We start from the raw sequence: 21,843 nt of genomic DNA on the forward strand, positions 1-21,843 counted from the left end.
GTGACACTGTAAGGCTCAGACAGGTCCAGGCTATTAACACATGGCTCTGTGGCTGGTGTCACCGCAATAAGTTTGGCTTTCTCAACAATGGGATGGCCTACATGGCACCAGGATTACAAGTATCAGACAGGAGCCACCTTTCTCAAAGAGGGAGGAAGGTCTTTGCCCAGGAGCTTGCAGGGCACGTAGATAGGGCTTTAAACTAGATGTGAAGGAAGAGGGGGTAATATCAGGCTAACCTATGACAAGCAGTGTGAGGACAGACAAAGGTTGGAGGGATGGGGTGCTGGTATGGGCCCTCCACCTGCTGTCCAGGGGCCTGCTGGGGATGCCATGGTGTGGCTGAAGTCCTGTGGAGATGAGTGGGAGGCTCCTGAGGTAGTAGGTGTCAGGGAGGAAACTTCTCCAAAACACTTTATAGGCAATAAAGGGTCCACTAAGAAGGTGATGAGATTGGAAGCCCAGCTAAAATTCCTCTGTACAAATGCACAAAGCTTGGGTAACAAGCAACAGGAGCTGAAAGCTACTGTGCCACTAGAAAGCTATGATCTAGTTGCCATCATGGAAACTTAGTGGTATGAATCTCATAACTGGAGTGTGGCTATTGATGGCCACAGGCTGTTCTGAAGGGACAGACCGGGAAAGAGGGTGGAGGCTTTGTCCTCTTATCTCAGGAAAGGGATAGAATGTGAAGAGCTGTTGTTGAAGAGTAGTCACGAACAGGTTGAGAGCCTGTGGGTCAGAATAAAAGACAGAGGAACCAACAGGAACCTTGTGTTTGGTCTATACTACAGACCACCTGATCAAGGAGAGCCAGCTGATGAAGCCTTCTTCTTCCAGCTACAGGAGACTTCACGCTTGCAATCTCTTATCCTACTTGAGGACTTCAACCACCCTGACATATGCTGGAAAGGCAGGTCTTGCCAAACTAACCTGATCGCCTTCTATGACTGTGTTCAGTTCTGGGCCCCTCACCACAAGAAGGATGTTGAGGCTCTGGAGCGAGTCCAGAGAAGAGCAACAAAGCTGGTGAAGGGGCTGGAGAACAGGCCTTATGAGGAGCGGCTAAGAGAGCTGGGGTTATTTAGCCTGGAGAAGAGGAGGCTGAGGGGAGACCTCATTGCTCTCTACAACTACCTGAAAGGAGGTTGTGGAGGGGAGGGTGCTGGCCTCTTCTCCCAAGTGACAGGGGACAGGACAAGAGGGAATGGCCTCAAGCTCCACCAGGGGAGGTTTAGGCTGAACATTAGGAAAAAATTTTTCACAGAAAGGGTCATTGGGCACTGGAACAGGCTACCCAGGGAGGTGGTTGATTCACCTTCCCTGCAGGTGTTTATGGGATGGGTGGACGAGGTGCTGAGGGTCATGGTTTAGTGTTTGATAGGAATGGTTGGACTCGATGATCTGGTGGGTCTCTTCCAACCTGGTGATTCTGTGATTCTACGAAGTTGACCCGCCTACTGGATGAGGGAAAGGCTGTGGATGTGGTCTTCTTGGACTTCGGTAAAGCCTTTGACACAGTTTCTCACAGCATTCTGCTTGAGAAACTGTCAGCCTCAGGCTTGGACAGGTGAATGTTCTCCTGGGTGGAAAACTGGTTGGCTGGCCGGGCCCAGAGAGTGGTGGGAAATGGTGTGAAATCCAGCTGGAGGCCAGTGACAAGTGGGGTTCCCCAGGGCTCAGTGCTGGGTCCAGCCCTGTTCAATGTCTTTATCAATGACCTGGATGAAGGCATCGAGTGCACCCTGAGCAAGTTTGCGGACGACACTAAGCTGGGTGGAAGTGTGGATCTGCTGGAGGGTCGGGAGGCTCTGCAAAGGGATCTGAACAGGCTGGACCGCTGGGCTGAGACCAATGGCATGAGGTTTAACAAGGCCAAGTGCCGGGTCCTCCTTTTCTATGCGACCCCCCCCCCGCACCGGCCCCCACCGGCGGGCGCGCGCGCGGCCACCCGCGCTGTGACCCCGGCCGGGGTCACAGCGCGGGTGGCCGCGCGCGCGCCCGCCGGTGGGGGCGTCCTCGTGCGGGCGCAGGCCCCGCCCCTCCCCCGCAGGCCCCGCCCCTCCGCGCCGGGCCGCGCGCCGCCGCCGCCGCCATGGGCACCCGGCGCAGCGAGAGCGACTGGCAGGGGCTGGTGAGCGAGGTGAGGGGCGACGCTGCGCGGCGGGGCTCGGCCTGGCAGCGCCCCGCCGTGCTGAGGGTGGGTGGGTGTGCGTGGCGTGGCTGGGAGTCGTAGAATCGTAGAGTCGTAGAATGGTTTGGGTTGGAAGGGGCCTTAAAGACCATCCAGTTCCAACCCCCCTGCCGTGGCCAGGGACACCTCCCACTAGATCAGGCTGCCCAAGGCCCCATCCAACCTGGCCTTGGACTTTCAGGGTTGGGGCAGCCACAACTTCCCTGGGCAACCTGTGCCAGTGCCTCACCACTCTCATAGTGAAGAAATTCCTCCTTATGTCTACTCTAAATCTGCCCCTCTCCAGTTTAGACCCATTGCCCCTCGTCCTGTCACTACAAGCATGTATTGGAATGGACAGGAGTGGCCCCAGGGCTTTGCCCCGCTGGCCGTGCCTGGATTTATTGTGGCTCTTGGATCTCAGATTAAAGGGTTTTTAGACCTCTGCGTTCCCCGTGCTTGAGGGTGTTCAAGGCCAGGGTGGATAGGGCCTTCAACAGCCTGATCTGGTAAGAGGTGTCCCTGCTTATAGCAGGGGGATTGGAACTAAATGATCTTTAAGGTCCCCTCTGACCCAGACCATTCTGTGATTCTATTTCCTGAAGAAGAGAAGGCTCTGAGGAGACCTTATAGCAGCCTTCCAGTACCTGAAAGGGGCTTACGAGAGGGCTGAGGAGGGATTGTTCACAAAGGCTTGTAGTGATAGGACAAGAGGGAATGGGTATAAACTGGAGAGGGGCAGATTTGGACTAAACATAAAGAGGAATTTCTTCACTATGAGGGTGGTGAGGCACAGGAACAGGTTGCCCAGGGAAGCTGTGGCTGCCCTATCCCTGGAGGTGTCCAGGGTCAGGTTGGATGGGGCCTTGGGCAGCCTGATCTAGTGGGACATGTCCCTACCCATGGCATAGTGGTCAGAACTAAATGATGTTTAAGGTTCCTTCCAACCCAAACCATTCTGTGATTCTGTGGAAAGCCAAATCTGTTTGAAATGCAAACCTGTGAAGTTCGAAGCAGGTTGGTACACTGGTTTTTGCACTACATTTTGCATCACATTTAGTTTTGCAGAACTATAAAAATAGTGGGTTTATGTTTACAGCTAGCAAACAAAACTTCAGCGCAGATGGCATGGGCCCAGGTCAGCCTGACTGTGTCTGTTGACCCAGAGTACAGCTTGCACAGGTGAATTCCTCTGGTCTGAGGAGGGCTTTGCTTCTGTGTTATGGCTTAAGGCCCTCACCTGTCAGAAAGATGCATGAGTTCAGAGTCTTGAACCTGTCACTTCTGATGACTTGTAGGCTTGTAGTGACAGGACTAGGGGCAATGGGTCTAAACTGGAGAGGGGCAGATTTAGAGTAGACATAAGGAGGAATTTCTTCACTATGACAGTGGTGAGGCACTGGCACAGGTTGCCCAGGGAAGTTGTGGCTGCCCCAACCCTGAAAGTTCAAGGCCAGGTTGGATGGGGCCTTGAGCAGCTTGGTCTAGTGGGAGGTGTCCCTGCCCACTGCTGGGGGATTGGAACTGGATGATGTTTAAGGTCCCTTCCAACCCAAACCATTCTATGATTCTATGATGACTTCAGTGGGAGTTTGTGTGGGCCCAGATCTTTGCTAGTACAGTATGGCCAGAATTGGAGCCTACCTATGCACACAGTGTTTGCAAACACACAAAATGATCCAGAATAAAGTAAAAAGCATACTTTTAGTACTTTCCATATGGTGCGTCGTTGTATCTGACATCTCATTTCCCAAACGGAGTTTTATTTGGGGGCAGAGGTGGTGTCACATAGCAGGAAAGGTAAGAGATTCACAAGGTGTGTTCAAACGAGATGTCCCTATTCTTGGCTTTAAAAAGTCATTTATAATTACTTCAGAAGCTTTTTACTTTTGATAGGATTTAACCTAAAAACTCGGTCCTAAAATTGAACACTTATTTCTGGTTTAGGGGCTTCTTGATTGTATTGAAGTTCAACGACAGTGCCAAGCTACATTCTTGCAAACACTTAAGCATATGTTTAATTTCTTTTTTGTCGGGAGCAACTAGAGGCCTAGTGATTTATATTTCATTTTTCCTTCCTTCCTTGTTCTCTGTTCCCACAGCCGGCTTACAGCCTGTTTTTTTGTGTGAAGTCTGTAGCACATGCTCTCACAGTTTTGGCTTTCCTCTTTTGCCTTCCTCTTCCTTGCTATTGTGGTTAACTTTGTGTGATTTAACCATTAACTCCAGCATCCTAATGGGTCTGTGAGAAAGTGGCTTGAACTTCTCAAGTAACTAGTAATAAGTTTGTCCAGTTTACTGTATCCCTCAATGGTACAGAGTTTCTCCAGGCCTCCTAGCTTCAATGCTAGGTAATTTAAGTTTTGTTCCCTACGCATTTTGTTAACATTTTGAAGCGCTTTCAAAATGTAGGAGAACACATGCAGGTAAAGACATGGTAGCTCCAAACGAACACTCTGACATTGCTGATGCTAAACAGTTAAAATACAGAATAATGTCCAAAATTTTGGTGTAAAAGACCAGAGGCTGGTGGCTTCAGATCTGTGGTCACGTTCTTTTTCATTTCCACAAGCTCAGTTCTTCTAATTTAAAACATAGAAGCAATTGAGATACTCATCAAAGCAACTGTAATTTAATGTCTGGTATTGCAGGTGTTGAGAAAAGTGGTAGGACATATTTTTTGTCATTTAATATACATACACAAACACTTGTACACACAGCTGTATGTTTTTGTAATTTGGCAGTTTCATTTTCTTTAGCTAAAAAGAATGCTTGGGTTTTTTTTGGTGTGTTCCATTCTTTTCCTGTATTTATTCTTTTTTTTTCCCTTTTGACTTTTGTTCTTTTTCAGTGCCTTTTGCTCTGTACCCTTTCACGTATCTTTCTTTGCTTTTATTATGCTCCTCACTAACTTCTTGGTTGCTCTTTTGCTTCCATGTTTGTGTAATTTTCCACTTATTCTACAGCCATATAAATATCAGGCCTAGTGTGCAGCTGGTGCTCTGAACAATCTTTGTTCCACATGTACCTTGAACATTCTTTACACTAACTCTGAATAGAATGACGTAGGAAAGCATACTGGGACAAAGCCAACTTAGCAAATACTGAAGGAGCAGAAAGAGTCATTATTTCCATTGATTATCTCACAAACTGAGTGCCAAAAATATAACCTTCAGGAGTGGGAATCCATATAAGTTTTACTCATTCTTTAGCTGAGTTCATATATTTATGGTGGATGAATATATATAAAAGATCAAGTGCTCTGTTGAGTTACCACATAATTTTTGCTTACAGTCTGAGTTTTTGTCTAACTTATACCTCACTGAATAACCTGTGTTCAGGATATTTAAAAGCCCGTGTAAAGCTGTAGGATGAAGACATGGTCAGTAACTGCTTGTTTGACAAAAATGAAACTGAACCATAGCAAGATCTTTCTTTCTGGCTGAACTGAGATGGAAGCCTAAGTGAATTTTGTAAATCTCAAAATACTATCTCAAGAGTAGGGCCCATTCCTTAGAACACACCTTTGAATGTCTCCTTTAAAAAAAAAAAAATCCTTGATGCAAACAAAATACCTCTGCCACATGGAAGAGGATGTAAAGAGGAAAGCGTGACAGTTTTTAGCTGCTTTGCAGTGCACTGCTAGAAGGCACTCGCACAAAGATGTTTATACTGTGCTCCTTGCTGAAGAGAACAGAATTCTTGAAAATAATTTCAGTCACCAAAATCTTGGTTGCAGAGTTTTGTTTCTTTGCTTTGAAGTGTTTTTAAATGTCTGTGCTTACTTCTCAGCCTGACAGCCAGATTTACGGATATGCTGTTGATCTACACAAACTCATGTGAATCAACTCCTTAGTGGCTCAGTCTTTGTAACAGGGATGAAACATAACTAATCCCATAAATATGAATGAAAACCAAGATATATGAACTTTGGTCAGGGGTAATTGGGGGCTTCTTTTTGAATGATTGTATCAATTTCCAGATCTGTAAGTTCTGCTGTGGAGAAGGGTGCAATTTCAGTTTTTGCCTGGATCCCATGTAATCTGTCTTGCAATCATTTGGTCTAAGGATGTTGACAGAATCGGTGATGGAGAAGGGAGCAGGTAGTAGCATGCTCTTGGGGCTGTGCGATGAGTTGAACAGTACTGGGAGTTCATGTGTGGTAGGGAAAAAGCACTTTTACATCATCTGCAAGGCCACTTCTGTCCCAGTTTGGTCTCCTTTCTACTGGAGTCAGTGAGTGTGCTTCCATTCACTTTATTGAGAGCTGGATCTAGTCCTAATCTAATACTACTTGGAGAATGTGTACTTATGGTGGTGTTTTCCACTGGAAGCAAGAAAGGTTTCCTAGGAAACTTGTAAGACTAGAGTGGTTGTCTTCTGTCCTGTCTGCTAGCATCTCCCTTAGATTTGCCAGCTTCTAGAATTAAATCCAATGTCAAAATGCTTCTGTTTTCCTTGTCACCTCCCACACATTAGAGCATTTACTGTATGCTATTTACAGCTACTCATATGTGACTATGCCTTCTAAAATAAGTTTGAAGAATATGAGTCTCCATTTAATTTGTCATTCTCAAGAGGATACTTCTTGATTATTAACTGTGTATGGTCTTCAGCATCACAGAGGGAAGTGATGTGCTTGTGGTTTGAGCTCCCCTGCTTAGTAATTGCCAACTTAAAGCTTGCAGAAAGAGTTTTGGAGAATTATTTCTCAAACACACAACTACTGAGCAGTATTGAAATAGCTGAATGTTTCAGACATTAATTCTGAATACGAGTGAGAAACCTTACCTGTTTGTAATTGGCAGAGCATACCTTTCCCATTGGTTGCACAGTTATTTTATGTGGACAAGAGAGAAGGAGAAGGCAAATTAGTGAGATTTTCACATTTATAATACCTCTGCCACACTGACTTTTCAAACGGAGCAAGGAATGTAATTCAGCAAACCTATACAAGGGGACCTGACAGGCTTTAGAGCCGCTAATTTCAGAGCTTTTCTAAATGCAGGCAACTGCAAGTGGCTGTGGAAAAAAACAAAGCGGAGCGGATGGTCTGAGGTCCCTAGGTGACTGGGTTGGCATCTTAATGGCTTTGTTATTTGGAAAAGAAAGTGAGGAAGTGGAAACACTAAAAGCTGGCACAGTGACTTACTGTTCTCCTAAGTGCTGTGGGAGAGGTGTTGTGGAGGTCTGCGTGCTGGGCTTTCAGGCAACAAAACAAGTGTTGGCTTCTCATGTTTCCATGTTCTGTGTCGGACTAAGATACCCACAGGGATGCTGAGGAACAAATATGGAGAAATTAATCGTGTGATCCAATAGAAAGCAACGAAGCTTTTAACTGCAGGGCCACATCACAAAATAGTGTTATTTTGACTAATCAAATCAAATGATGGTAATTCCTAAATGACCAGTGAAGATGATGTGGTGTAACATCAAGGCAAGATGCGGTGTTACAGGGAGCTGTTTATATCATATATACCATCAGTAAATGGTATCAGCCTGCCTTGTGTTTCAGCAGTGTGTTCCAGAGTGCTGGGCAACAGGAAAAGCAGAATTGATATTGTGGGATAAAACCAAGGACAATGCATTGTTTCAGGCTTTATCAGAGATGAGAAGGGCAGGCAAATGGCCAGTAATTGTGTATTTCTCTGGGTTTGAGTGCATGACTTTTTCAGGTTAAGTCGAGCAGTTTAATCTGAAGTCAAGGGGAGCAGCATTACTGAAACACAGTCAACAAACACCCTGAGCAGTGATGCTTCAGTGCATTTTGGGACTATTTAGTTTGTCTCTTCCACAATAAAATTGTTCCAAGCATACAATGAGGAGAAGTTTGATAAAAATTCAGGCAGTTTAAGAGAGCTGGATCTCTTGTCCAAAAGATGGTGAATAGAATTCATGGTTTCTCTGAGAGCATGGCCTGTCAGCATTGGGGAGGACATGAGGTCCTGGAGTGTTGAGGGAACACAAAATATGATCCACAGTGATTCCAAAACACAGTTTGGAACTGCTGTGTCTACTTTTGCCCTCAGAAAATTAGATATTTTCCTTCTTGGCACTAATTGCCATTAGATACTCAAGTATAGGTGAGTAATTTTTACACATTTAGAAGGATTTATTTTGTGATAGACATTTGGTGTGTTTGTTTGTTTAAAAAAAGAAAGTCTAAAACCTTGACAGTGTCCCAGCTTCATCAGATTATTAGACCATGTCTGCGGTGTCGTTAATGAGATCTATCCAGATTTGTCACTAAAAATAGCAATGGACAAATAGTAAGTGTTCGATGTAGGGGGTCACCTTGGAGCAGTTACGCTGTCTTGTAATGTCAGTCTCTTTTTATACAATTTCAGTAAAGTAGTTATCTGGCTGTAAAGCAGTTCAGGCAGTAATGTAGGATGTCATATATATTCCTTTAATTATTATGATCTTCCTTGTAGCAATTATAATTTGCTTTATTACAGATAAGAGCGAATTGGTAGATAAAAAGTAGATAGATATGAAAAGTTGTACATTGTAGCTTTTAGATTGAAACTATAGCAGCTGATTCTTGCTTAACTTTGTTTTTTAAACTCAAAGATTATTTTGGAACATCAATTAAAAGAAACAAAAGACAGCAGGAATATTCTGTAGTAGCTGTTGTGCATAACAGAATTCACTTGTCTCATGGATAGACAGGATGTGAGATGTAGACTTGCCTCCAATTGCAGAGGAAGAAGTCTCCATGTGAATGCCAGAAACATCTATTGAATGCTTTTCCTCAGACTACATGAGAAAATTTTCCATATTGCTTGCATTGCTCCAAAAAAACTGTTTTGTTCCTTCTGACAGCATACCGATTTTACGGTACTGATGTGTCCATGTACGGGAAGTTGTTGTTGGGGCTCAGTTGTTTCTGAATCAAATGTATTTCTAGTTGGTTGTTTGGTTTATGGCCATTATTAGTACTCATTTTTGGGTTTTGGTTGGTTTTTTTTTTAGCATTCAGAAGCATATACATTTAATAAGCTCCTTGACATCTGTCTTTGTATAATTTGTTTTTTCTTCAAAAAACTCATAGCTCTGTCGAATAATCAGATTCCCCAGAAATGCTGTGGCTTTATTATTTCTTGTACCATAAACCCAGGAAAAAAAAATTACTGTGTATTATTACTATTATTATCCCATTTACTTGGGAAAGTCAATATATGCAAAAGGCAAAAATGGCTTAAAGTCTTCTAGGTGGTCATTTTTAGAGTAAAATCCAAACAGTACATTGATGTCAACCCCCTTCCTTCTGCATGGCACATCATCAGTATATAATTCATCAAACTGAAATATACTTTAAACAAGGAGGAGATCATTAATAGTTTTCACAACTGTCTCCACAATCTGTTTGTGGTTCATTATCCTCTACCCAATAGATAATGGAGAAATCTCTTACCCCTGCCAGGGCTGCTGTGAAAGTGGAGCCTTCTTTTATGCTTTGAGTGTGTCCTTTGTGGAGAGCTGTGACTCACTGCAGAAACAAGATTTGTTTAGCACTAGGTCTGCATTTGCTGCCTGATAACTATTATGTTTTATAGTCTTATCCACATGCTTAGCTTGTGTCTTTCTCATACACTGTTTTACATACCAGCAGCTGTGGCAAGGCTTGGAGGGACCTGCTGGTGGTGTGAGTGTCCTAAAGCGAGATTTTTAGCTTTGTTGCCCTTCACTGTGTACTTTGGGTAGGTGTAGGCACTGGCTGGATCAGCCAGCTTGATCCTTCCTCGCAGTTAAAAAAAACAGGACAGGCTGCACGGTTCAGGGGTTTGGGCTGTTGCGATTTTTAAACGGATCATGAGGTTTGCTTTTAGTCATTTTTATTTGTAATTACTGTATCAGATTGTTACTATTTAAGAACAATTTAGTGGAGGCATATTTTAGAATTGACTAAGACTTGAGATGAAACTGGGAAAAAAAGAAAAGAGATTGTCAGAGGCAAATATTTCACTGTAAGGGAAGGAATTATTTTATCAAGTTTGAAGCTGTTTACCATGTCACTGTAATCACTTGCTGACAGTATTAAAGTTTAGCTTCTGATGCCTTTCAGTGCTTTATCAGGGGACTTGACGTTTGTGTAAGGTATCAGTAAGGACATAAGTACATAGGTACAGTTGCCTTTGTTGATGCCAATGCATCATAATCCAGAAAATTTATGGCTGGATTTCAACTTCAGTATTGCCAGAAATAAAATTAATCCAAGGTGGAAGTGTCCTTTTAGAAAGTTCAGATCCCTCTTGGAATTGCTTTTCTTATTCCTTTCCTGCTTTCTTGCAAGTAAGTGTTTACCATTTTTGGAAAACGTTGACTGTAGTAATATACCAAACTCACTTTTTCCCTTCTCATTGACTTGAAATTGAGGGTAACAAAGTCAATTCCAAGCAAGTAGTACATACGAGTAATGATTTTTGTCCCAAAGAACAGCCCTGACTCTAACAGTATGGAAGTGCTGATGCTCTTACTTTGTACAAGAGCCCATAATGACAAAGTATTCTTGTCAGAGTATATAATGAAACTATAAATTGTTTTCATGACTGCTGTGATATTTGATCTCTTGCAGAGCACATTCAGAAAGTATTTAGTGCCACGTCCATGTGAGTAACACCAGAAATAGAAATATATGCTTTAGCATGAGCAGTGTCAAGTGATGGGTAAGAAGAATCTGTTCATTGAACGTCACATTAAGTGAAAAAAGTTGCCTGAAATTTCTGATAGGTAACATTCACCCACTGCAGGAAAGGATGACGTACACGTTACTCTCTCTTCCTCCCAGAGGAAAAAGGCAATGAAGCAGATCAGACTAATGCAGAAGAGCCAAGATTTTCAAGTTCTGCTTTGCTTTGTGCATGCACCTTATGCATAAGAGGTGGTGGCTGGAGGAGAGGGCTCTCCTCTGCCCTCTCTCCTCATTCAGGTGTTTGCAGTGTTCTTGCATTGTTTCCCATTCTTTTGACTCAACAAGCATGTGCGTATAGTATCACAACTGAATTATTTGTTTTTCCCTGTGCATTGTAATTGTTTCAGACTCAAGGTAAATTTTAGTTAGCACTAACGCTACCCCTTCTGCTGTAACATGGTCCAGTTTCAATGTCCAGGTGGAAGGCTGAGCCCAGAGAATGTAGCTGGTAGTGGGGAGGAGGAGGAGGGAAGGGGGAATGAGGTGGGACATGCTGGTTGCTGAGAACTGGGTGTTATGAACACAAGTAGAAAAGGGAGTTTGCAAAGGCTTCTTCCTTCTAGCAGCTTCCCCAGGGCTATGGGTCAAATTGTAAAGTTCCTGGTACTGTTGCAATAAGGAAAAAGAGGAGAAACTTGAAATGCTGATTTTTTATAACTCACCCTGGTCAGGTAAGCGTGTGGATTTACAAATTGATTTCAGGCTTCTGATATAACGTGTCTTTGCTCATGATTGTTGTTAATAAGCTGAGATGACTTGCGGCAGACTTTTATCTCATGCAGAGTCTTCCTCCATCTTTTCAGAGGAAAACATGAGCCTCTTGAATCCAGTACTGGCTGGAATAGAAATGGCTTGTTACAATTATGTTTTTTTCTCTCTTCTGCAGTATCTGGTGTGCAAAAGGAAGCTCGAAAGTAAAAAGGAGGCATTGCTAATCCTTTCCAAAGAGCTGGATACCTGTCAACAAGAAAGAGACCAGTATAAGCTTATGGCCAACCAGCTGCGGGAACGACACCAGTCTCTGAAAAAGAAGTATCGGGAGCTGATTGTAGGTTGTTCTTTATTAATTCTGTATAATTGGGGGACAAGGATGAACCTCAGAACAGTAAAGGAAAGAAGTCCTTAGTGACTGCTATCAAAATGTTTAGGTCCTTGTTTACAACAGACCTGCAATTGTACAGCCTTGATCATATTATTCCTCATTTGTTCCGCATTGATGAGGTAGTGCCTGTTATATAAGACACAGAAAGACAGTGCGTGCTCTGAGGAAATTAGTTTCAGTCATAATTCCATTTAAAAACTGACTGCAGTATTATTATTCCACAGCAACTTAATGTACCGTTATGAAAAATAATGCAACATAAATTTGTAATGACCTGCTATTCTAGAAATACAAACAAATCTTCAGCCTTAGATGATTTTTTGAGTTGAAATTAATATTACTGGTATTAATCAAGATGCAGTATTTTAGAAACAATTTTGATAACATTTTATTTAAAATACGTGGTTTAAAATTTGATCCACAAAGTTAATATAGTTGCTGGCTTCAGAAATAAGTTGCCGATAAAATATATCCATTTATTTGTAGGATGGGGATCCATCCCTTCCACCTGAAAAGAGGAAACAGGTAGGATTTATTTTTCAGTTGACATTATTTATCTGCTACAGAAGTATTTTGCAAAAGTGTGAAAATATTAACTAAGAAGTCTGGTAAAAAATAAGCACTTCTGTTTGTTGAAAAGCTCAGCCTTTAAAATGTGGCTTCTTGTGCTTTTGTCTAAACATGTTGCACTCTGAAGTATCTGAACTATCATTAATTAGAATATATGGTTATTCCTTTCACGTACACCTGAGACTGAAATTGGTCAATGAACGGAGACTTGAGATTGTTCTCCTTGTTGTTTATCCTTCTTGTACTGAGTCCTAAAATGGGTTCATGACAGTACTTCTCATACTTACTAGCAATCTGGGAACGCATTGCCTGTATTCCATAGTTGTTAATTTATTGTTGTGAGTGCTGTTTTCCATTAGGTACTCTCTCCAGTCACTTGGGCTCTATGAGTTATAAATGGGAAGTACAATGGTAATTGCCTTTTATGGTTCCCCTGAAAAACTTTTTACCTGCTCAGGTTTTTTTGTTGTTGTTGTTCTGGAGATCCACGTAGTTTGTCCCTGTTGTGGAGTGCTGACTGTCATATCTTAAAATTATGTCAATCTTTAGAGAAAAATGGCACCCAAAACACAATAAGTGAGCAGACAGAGGAGGAGAACCCAGAAGAACAAAAATTTTTACTGTAATTGCTGGTCCTGAAAGCCTTTTAACCATGTTTAAAACATGGTTATTGCATTCCCTTAATGGATCGACGTTTTACTCATTATCCTTTCCCTGGGAGTCTGCATGTAGTTCTTGCTATTTCCTTACAATTTTAGGGTCTTGGGGTTTTTTTGTTGTTTTAAACTAAACTTTCAGAGGCAATATAATTACTCCTTCGGGCACTTAAACAAATAGCTGCCAAGTCATCAGTGGCTCAGTGCAGAATCATTTAACTTCCTCATTATTTAGCATAATTTATTTGAAATTCTGTTACTTCAACAGAGTTCTAGTAACAGTTTATGACCAGATACAGATTTCTGCATTTTGACTGCTAATATTGGAGCTAAAAAAATTACAATTAAAGGGGAAAAAACCCCAATGCAGTATATGGGTTATTACAAAGATAATCGGGAAGGGAGATTTGCCATTCCATGGGTGTTGTTCTAGTTCCTCTTCCATCTTTCAAAACAAATTTGAGTCTGACACTTGTTTATAAAATACTAGCAAAATTTAGTCTAAATTCAGAAGTTGTGATTGTATTACATTTTTGGCAAATCTTATCATGATAAATGCCTGAAAAGCCATTTCATAGTCTAGGCAGGAGCCCTTTTTTTCTGAGAAAGTTATGTATTCATGCGAGGTAACAGTGAAAGAAATAAAATCTTGTTCTCAAATGAGGTCATTTATAGGTCTTCCCCAAGGAAAATGTAGACTTTAGGCTGTACTGGAGTAGGTTGTTAGTGCACTTCTTAAGGTTTCATTTTCCCGAGAATTGTATCTGTAGCATACTAGGTGGGTAATCTGGAATAGTTAGGACAGCCTTTTGAAAGAAGAATGTGGTTTTCCTTTGAGAAATGCTTCAGAGAATAATAAAATTAAGTTATGAATATTTTTCCATTACTACTGTACATACGTTTCTTAGCATTTTCTCATTTAAGAAAGAGGCAAGTTCTCTCTGCCCTTTTGCACTTTTTCTATCCCTTTTTTCTCCCAGAAACCTATTTGCCTGCTGGGAGAAGTTTGTGACCTCAGTCACCTTATAAAAACAGAGATCCTGATCCTATAATGAATTTTGTGTGGCACAGAAGTGCAAGCTGTTCTCATGCTCAGAAATGAGATGAAAACATGATATGCTGAACAATTTGCTATCTGTTATGTTTCTATACTTCAACTGATAAATTATTGTTGAAATAGCAATCTAGAACCTTAAATGTAATAGGTGGGTTAGAATTGCTACTTTCTTCTTCCTATCTTCAGTTTTCACCTTTATTCTTGATTATGTTTTGTAATCTTAAAATACCTTGTTTTCTACACTGTACCTTCTCTTCCTGATTTGCAGCACAGAATTTTCATGTTTTTATGGACATGTCATGTAACCAGACAGTCTCTATCAGCAAGCTGTTAATTCAGAATATGATTTTTGTAAAATTGGTATTACTTAAACGTATCTTAACATGCAGCACTTTGCAGCGTTTTCCCTCTCCAAGCTGTCTGTACAGTGCTGTACATCTCTGACATAATCCAAAGATTGTTCCATGTGTATCTCCTTCTGCCAACCAACAAAGGCAGAAGATGAGAAACTGTGTTACTGAAATCTCTTTTCCTGCAGTAGTTTTTTTACCGTTAGAGTCGTTATCACAGCTTGTGAGCTGTCAGTGCTTTCCTGGCCTCTCTTACCAAACATTCAAAACTAAATGCTGCAGTTGAAGCTAGTTTTATAATGTCTTGCTGTGTCAGCTATAGGGTAGTTTTTTGATAATTAATGGAGAGGTGAAATGTTTCAGGAAGATAGGAATAATGAAGAGTTGATTTTGATGTTAAAATTCATCAGAGATGGTAAACAATAGATGCTCTCCATTTTGAAGGGAGTGTGAAACATGTTGCTCTATCTACAGAGCCTCTGTTGTGCATCCTATATAAATAGAAATTCTACCATCCTGCAGTGGCATACATTATATAAATGTATACAGCATATGCTGTGATTCTGAACATTTTTATTACATTGGCAAACAAATACTGGATATTTGTTGAAAAGTGTTGCTGTGCTGAAAACCTTAACGAAAAAAACACAGATGGGACTTTTAGCTTGATTTATATTGCCTATTATTTTCATCTACATTGCTTAAGTTTTCAGTATAACTTCAGCTTGGGAGAAGCTTTGCTATTGAGATAACAGATCAGTGAATCCCATCACCTCCTATATGAAATAGAAGTTCCTTCAGTACAAATGAGATCTTTTGAATAAAGAAAGGTGAAGTAAAATGAATAGTTAGGAAGATGACTGCTGGACCACCGTCCTAAATATGCTTTGCTTAATTTGATCTCAGTGAGACCACTCAATTGGAGTTAATGGGTTTGTGTGGGGCTGTGTGTCAAGAATAAAGCTGCAATGAGTATGTTTGCTGGTGAGGGCTTATATTTGTATTTTAAATGTATGAGGAATCAAATAAATGGAGCTAAACATCGCAAGGCTACAGAATGTTTGAGATGGGAAGGCAGTGTTTCCTCTAGCAGTCATAACATGGGGCACTGGTATGCAGAAAGGCCATTGCTTATGCTTATTCCTGTAGAAACCAAGGCCGTCTTCGAGCTGGTGGAGTGTCGTGAGTCAAAGAGGCAAAAAGAGGCAGATGACCCCAAACTGACCAACAAGAGTATTCCTTCCCATATACATGATGCTGAGTATAAAAATGATAGATCATGAGGGTCTCACTCTCTTCCGTGATGGCTGATGTCCAGTGAGGACCTTGTCTATCTGTTTGCTCTTAATCCTGGATCCATGCATTCTTGAATCCACTTCCTGTGTCCAGCTCTCTCCTTCTGCTGACCCCCTCCCTGACCTGCTCTGCAGCATTTATGGTGACATATAGTCATTGAGGGGTGGAGGCATGATTTCGTATATTTGTATATATTTATTATTGTTGTTGTTATTTTATTAAAGCTGTTTTAGTTTAGTTTCCAACGTGCAAGCCTTTTTCCTGTCATTTCCTTAACCCCTTTCTGTGGTGTGGCAGGGGAAGGAAATTAGAAGCATTGATTTTAGCTGCTGAAATTAGCCGGGCTGGGGCTAAGCCGTGACACCTAGTATAGTAGTCTTTGTATAAATACAAAGTAATCTCTTTCTGCATTTCTTCACTACATTTCTTTTCTAGCATTTCTTTATTACATTCATCTGGACCTGGGGGTGTTGGTTGACAGCCAACTGAACATGAGCCAGCAGTGTGCCCAGGTGGCCAAGAAGGCCAATGGCATCTTGGCTTGGATCAGAAACGGCATGACCAGCAGGTCCAGGGAGGTTATCCTCCCTCTGTACTCGGCACTGGTGAGACCGCTCCTCGAATCCTGTGTTCAGTTCTGGGCCCCTCACCACAAGAAGGATGTTGAGGCTCTGGAGTGAGTCCAGAGAAGAGCAATGAAGCTGGTGAAGGGGCTGGAGAACAAATCTTAGGAGAAGCAGCTGAGTGAGCTGGGGTTGTTTAACCTGGAGAAGAGGAGGCTGAGGGGAGACCTTATTGCTCTCTACAGCTGCCTGAAAGGAGGTTGTAGAGAGGAGGGTGCTGGCCTCTTCTCCCAGGTGTCAGGGGACAGGACAAGAGGGAATGGCCTCGAGCTCTGCCAGGGGAGGTTCAGGCTTGGCATCAGGAAAATATTTTTCACAGAAAGGGTCATTGGGCACTGGACCAGGCTGCCCAGGGAGGTGGTTGAGTCACCTTCCCTGGAGGTGTTTAAAGGACGGGTGCATAAGGTCCTGAGGGGTATGTTTTAGTGTTTGATAGGAATGGTTGGACTCAATGATCCAGTGGGTCTTTTCCAACCTAGTGATTCTGTGATCTGCTGTCAGCAAAAACTTGATGTTTATATGAAGTATGGGAGGACTGAAGTACGTTATTGAACCTTCACAGTGAAGGAATTTCTGCCAAGTAACTTCTTTTGTTACTGGTAGTTCATATTGACACCCTCAATTGCTGCTTATGATGTATGCTAACAAGTTGCTTTGCAAAATCTGGCCTCATAAAGGAATCTGCAGTCAACGTTGACCTCATTTGGTTTGTCAGACTTTGTCAAATACTCTAGGTCTGCCTGAGTGGTGTTTGGTCACGTGCAGCACTATGTTAATTTAACACACAGAAGACTGGTTGAAAAGGAGGGGAAAAGTACTCATTTTATATGTCTGCTGCTAAAATAGCTTTCTGGTTCTATTAATCAGCTCTATAAAAAAGTTCTGATTGCTGAGTGTCTTAAAGGTATGTGAATGGAAGTGAGTCTTCAGGTTTTGACTGGTGTGCGTCTGTGGTGGTATTCCTGCATGGTTCTCAGAGCAGCAGATACTCAGGAGGGGAGGAGTTTCTTCTCTTGTTTTATGTCCAGTGACTGCTTGGCAAGGTTTTGATTTTTGCTGTTGTTTTTCTGTAGGGAAATTTGACCCATATTAAGTGTATTTTGTTTAGTATCCCCAGGACCTGTAATTTCCAAAGTCTCCTCTACGTGTTTTTTCAACTTAAAGGGAAAAATACGATATTTTTTTATTTGTATGGGAAGAAAGCTGGTGCTAGAGGAGGTTGTTAGTTCTTTTACCTTAGAGTAAACAGTGGTAGTTGTAAGCAAAGTAGGTTTTTCTGTATTAATTCAGTCATTGCAGTTATATGAGTGCACTGGAGGAGAAACTGGAATGAAATTTGCTATCAGTCACACCCATCAAGTGTGCTTCATGTTTCACCAACCTTTTTTTCCTGTTAGCGCTATAATTCAGTGTTCTTTATTTGAAGGTGTGGCTGAAAGAAACATAAAAGACTGTAAACTGCAGTATAGAAGTCCTTGTTTGTATTTAAAAATATTATTAAACTGTAGAGATATGTTGGAAGTTACTCCCTCTTTCCCCTTACCAAATTACTTTTTCAGGCAGTATCTAAAGGCAGAAAGCCTTTTTTTAATTCTTTTTTTTAATGTCGGATAAGATTTATGTGCAAGAGAATTGAGAACTATATTAAAGACTGTGTTACTATCCATCATTTTTAAAGTGGTCTGAAGAAAAATAACACTCTGTGTGCAGCTAGATTTGCAAAATTATTAAAGGAGCCAAATTGAAGTGTGATGCGTAAAATGCCAGGGATGACTATTTGGGGTTACTTACCCCCTCACCTTCCCTTCTTCTTGGGTCGTCGGTCAGTAACAATCTGTTGCTGTCTTAGAGGTATTCACTGGCTTATGTTAATAAATATTTATAGTTATTTTTGTCAGTAGTTTCAGGTGTTCACCTGTAGCTAAAAATAAGGCTCTCTTCCACCTTCTATCTCACAAATGTTGCAAATTTTAACTAAGTCTGAGTGGAATAGGGTGAGGCCTGTGATTGCACTCCATTTAATCTTTCACACTCTGGTCTGTTTTGATTTATGGTGCTTTTATTTCCCTATGTAATAAAAGTAAGCCTTTCTCACTGGGCACTCTTATATCAATCTTTTTCTTCTGCCTTCTGGTGGGATTGTTGGCTATGGTCGCTCTTTCTTTTTTTCAGAAATAAAAGGCAAGTGGGGACAATTTCTTGTGTCTAGTAGTGCAGTGAGGATTCAGGCTGTGCTCAAATCATACTTCACCGAGAGGGTGGTTGGTCACTGGAACAGGCTCTTCAGGAAAGTGGTCTCTGCACCAAGTCTGTCAGAGTTCAAGGAGCATCTGAACAATGCTTTTAGTTGTATGGTTTAGTTTTAGGTAGTCCTGCGAGGAGCAGGGAGTTGGACTCGATGGTCCTTATGGGTCCTTTCCAGCTTGACATATCCTATGATGCTTGCAAGTTTCCAGTGACAGGCAAATGTAAAACAAATAGCTTGTTGTGCTGTAGAAGCTCAAGAATACCTGCTGGTAACTGAAAGGTGAACAGACCTCTGGGAAGATTGTGTGATACTTGGCATTTAATCAGAGACTTGAATGAAGCACTATTTGTTATTTAGAATTACAAACAGTGGCATTGAGAGAGGGTAGAATACAAAATTTCCACTGCTGCAGGTTGTTGGAGAGGCAAGACAAGATGAGGCATCAGAAAGGTACAGACCTCTGCGGCTTTCCCTCCCATTACCCACGGCTCAGAAGTCTTTGTTCATCAGTGCTTTGGAGTTAGTTTTGAATAGTTTGAATGAAAGAAGTAAAATCTCTGACAGTTACACGAGTCTTTTTAAGGTTTTAGTAGAAGCAAAAGAAACTGTTGAAGAAATTGAGTCTAGGGAAGCTGATTTTGGCTAATTTTCAGAGTGTTCTGTGTTGCACAAGTAAATGATATGAGTTTTATTGTCTGCTGAAGTGACTTGTCTTGAATTTCTAAATGAATTCTGTGTTTGTTCTATGAATATAGAAAAGAAGTTGCCAGGTGGAAAAATGAATTGCCTTTTTCTTTGCATAGATTTCTCCCCTTTCCTCAAAGACTACATGCTTACAGGCTCATGAAGCCAGTCCTCCATTGTTAGTTTTATCATCTTTCAACCATATGGTGTATTTTCTTATGTATGCCAAAGAAATAATATCAAGTCCAGGTGTTGTTCAACGTATCCTCTTGGCTGGCTCTCTTTAAGCCCAGTAGACCACTTCTGAAAATCAAATATTTGAAAAATCACAGCAGTCAGGAGAAGTCCCTGGTGACTGGAAGGACAACATTGTGTTGTTTTTAAAACGGATAGAAAAGATGACCCTGGAAACTACCCACCTGTCAGCGTCACCTCTGTGCCTGGGAAGGTCATGGCAAAGATCTTCCTAGAAGCTGTGCTAAAACACAGGGAGGACATGGAGGTGATTAGAGGCAGCCAGCATGGCTTCACCAAGGGCAAGTCCTGCCTGACCAACCTAGTGGCTTTCTATGATGGGATAACCACAGCAGTGGACACGGGAAAACTGATGGATGTCATCTATCTGGACTTCTGTAAAGCCTTGACACGGTTCCCCACAACATCCTTCTCTCTAAATTGGAGAGATACGGATTTGATAGGTGGACTGTTTGGTGGATAAGAAACTGGTTGGATGGTGACATTCAGAGAGTAGTGATCAACAGTTCGATGTCCAGATGGAGATCTGTGACAAGTGGTGTCCCTCAGGGGTCCATAGTGGGACCAATGCTGTTTAATATCTTCATCAATGATCTAGACAGCAAGGTCACGTGCACCCTCACGAAGTTTGCAGATGACACCAAGCTGAGTGGTGCAGTTGTCACACCAGAGGGACAGGTGTCATCCAGAGGAACCTGAAAAAGGTGGAGAAGTGGACTTGTGTGAATTTCATGAGGTTCAACAAGGCCAAGTGCAAGGTCCTACAGCTGGGTCAGGGCAATCTGTGGTTTCAATACAGGATGGGGGATGACCTGATTGAGAGCAGCCCTGCGGAGAAGGACTTGGGGATGCTGATTGATGAGAAGCACGATGTAAGCTAGCAATGTGCACTTGCGGCTTAGGAGGCCAACCATATCCTGGGCTGCATCAAAAGATGCGTGGCCAGCAGGTCGAGGGGGGTGATTCTGCCCCCCTACTCCGCTCTTGTGAGACCTCATCTGGAGTATTGTGTCCAGCTATGGAATCCTTAACATTAGAAGGATATGTAACGGTAGGAACAGGTCCAGAGGAGGGACACAAAGATGATCAGAGGGCTGGAGCACTTCTGCTCTGAAGACAGGCTGAGAATGTTGGGGTTGTTCAGCCTGGAGAAGAGAAGGCTCTGAGGAGACCTTATAGCAGCCTTCTAGTACCTGAATGGGGCCTACAAGAAAGTTGGGGAAGGACTTTTTACAGGGGCATGTAATGATAGGACTAGGGCTATAAATTGGAAGAGGAAAGATTTAGACTGGACATTAGGAAGAAATTTTTTACAATGAGGGTGGTAAGACACTGGCACAGGTTGCCCAGGGAAGCTGTGGCTGCCCCATCCCTGGAGGTGTTCAAGGCTGGGTTGGATGGAGCCTTGAGCAGCCGGGTCTAGGGAGAGATGTCCCTGCCTACGCCAGGGGGGTTGAAGCTGGACGATCTTTAAGGTCCCTTCCAAACCAAATCATTCTGTGATTCTATTATTTCTCCTTCTATTCGCATTTAATTGAGAGCTTTACTGAGGTCTTGCCAAAACCTTTAAAACTGGGAAAAATGTAAATTATATGTTGTATGGAACTTCTAAGCCAGGGAAATGAACTGCTAGAGACTACTTCTGTGGCATAGTGTGGATGCTTTAGTTCAACACAAGTATAATAGAAGCCTTGCATTAAAGGAGCAAGTCTATACTGAGCTCATTGTAATGCTCCTAGTGTGCTTGAACGAGGCTCTTTTATTTTGGTGTCTAAAATTCTTCATTTAAAGTTTCTTCCAAAATCCCTGTCTCATGTATAAAGGTTTTTGTCACGTTAAGTCATTTATAAGACTGACAAATAAAATTCAGCATAGAATGCAATCCCAGAGAAATGGTTTTAAAGGAAATAAATCTGAGCAGGAAGATTTAGTATAGTCATGGTAATGCTTTTCCTGCATTTACTGGGAGCCAGGTTTTGACTACAGACTGCTAGAATCTTGGTGTCATGGCTGTAAACACTGATTAGTGAGATTGAGTTCTTCCCAGGTGTTGAAATTACATGTGCTATTGCAGTGTTATGAGTTGTTCAAATTCCTCATAAAGGGACTTTATAAATGGAAGTGTTTCAGAGAG

At 42.0% G+C, this 21,843-nt stretch overlaps 1 protein-coding gene across 5 annotated transcripts in view; it reads left to right on the forward strand.

Moving 5' to 3' along the window:
- Positions 1 to 2,062: 2,062 nt before the first annotated feature.
- Positions 2,063 to 21,843, forward strand: part of CCDC149 (coiled-coil domain containing 149) — a 457,725-nt gene continuing 437,944 nt past the window's right edge. For all 5 annotated transcript variants that reach the window (XR_011337381.1, XM_069856213.1, XM_069856212.1 and 2 more), the window contains exons 1-3: positions 2,063 to 2,143; positions 11,755 to 11,916; positions 12,457 to 12,495. Coding sequence is in view for 4 of the 5 variants with exons in the window: in XM_069856213.1 (XP_069712314.1) it covers positions 2,096 to 2,143; positions 11,755 to 11,916; positions 12,457 to 12,495 (249 nt within the window). In the remaining variant the exon portion in view is untranslated. The remainder of the gene's footprint in view (positions 2,144 to 11,754; positions 11,917 to 12,456; positions 12,496 to 21,843) is intronic.

This window comes from Phaenicophaeus curvirostris, chromosome 4, assembly GCF_032191515.1.
Source record: "Phaenicophaeus curvirostris isolate KB17595 chromosome 4, BPBGC_Pcur_1.0, whole genome shotgun sequence".
NCBI classification, from domain to species: Eukaryota; Metazoa; Chordata; class Aves; order Cuculiformes; family Cuculidae; genus Phaenicophaeus; species Phaenicophaeus curvirostris.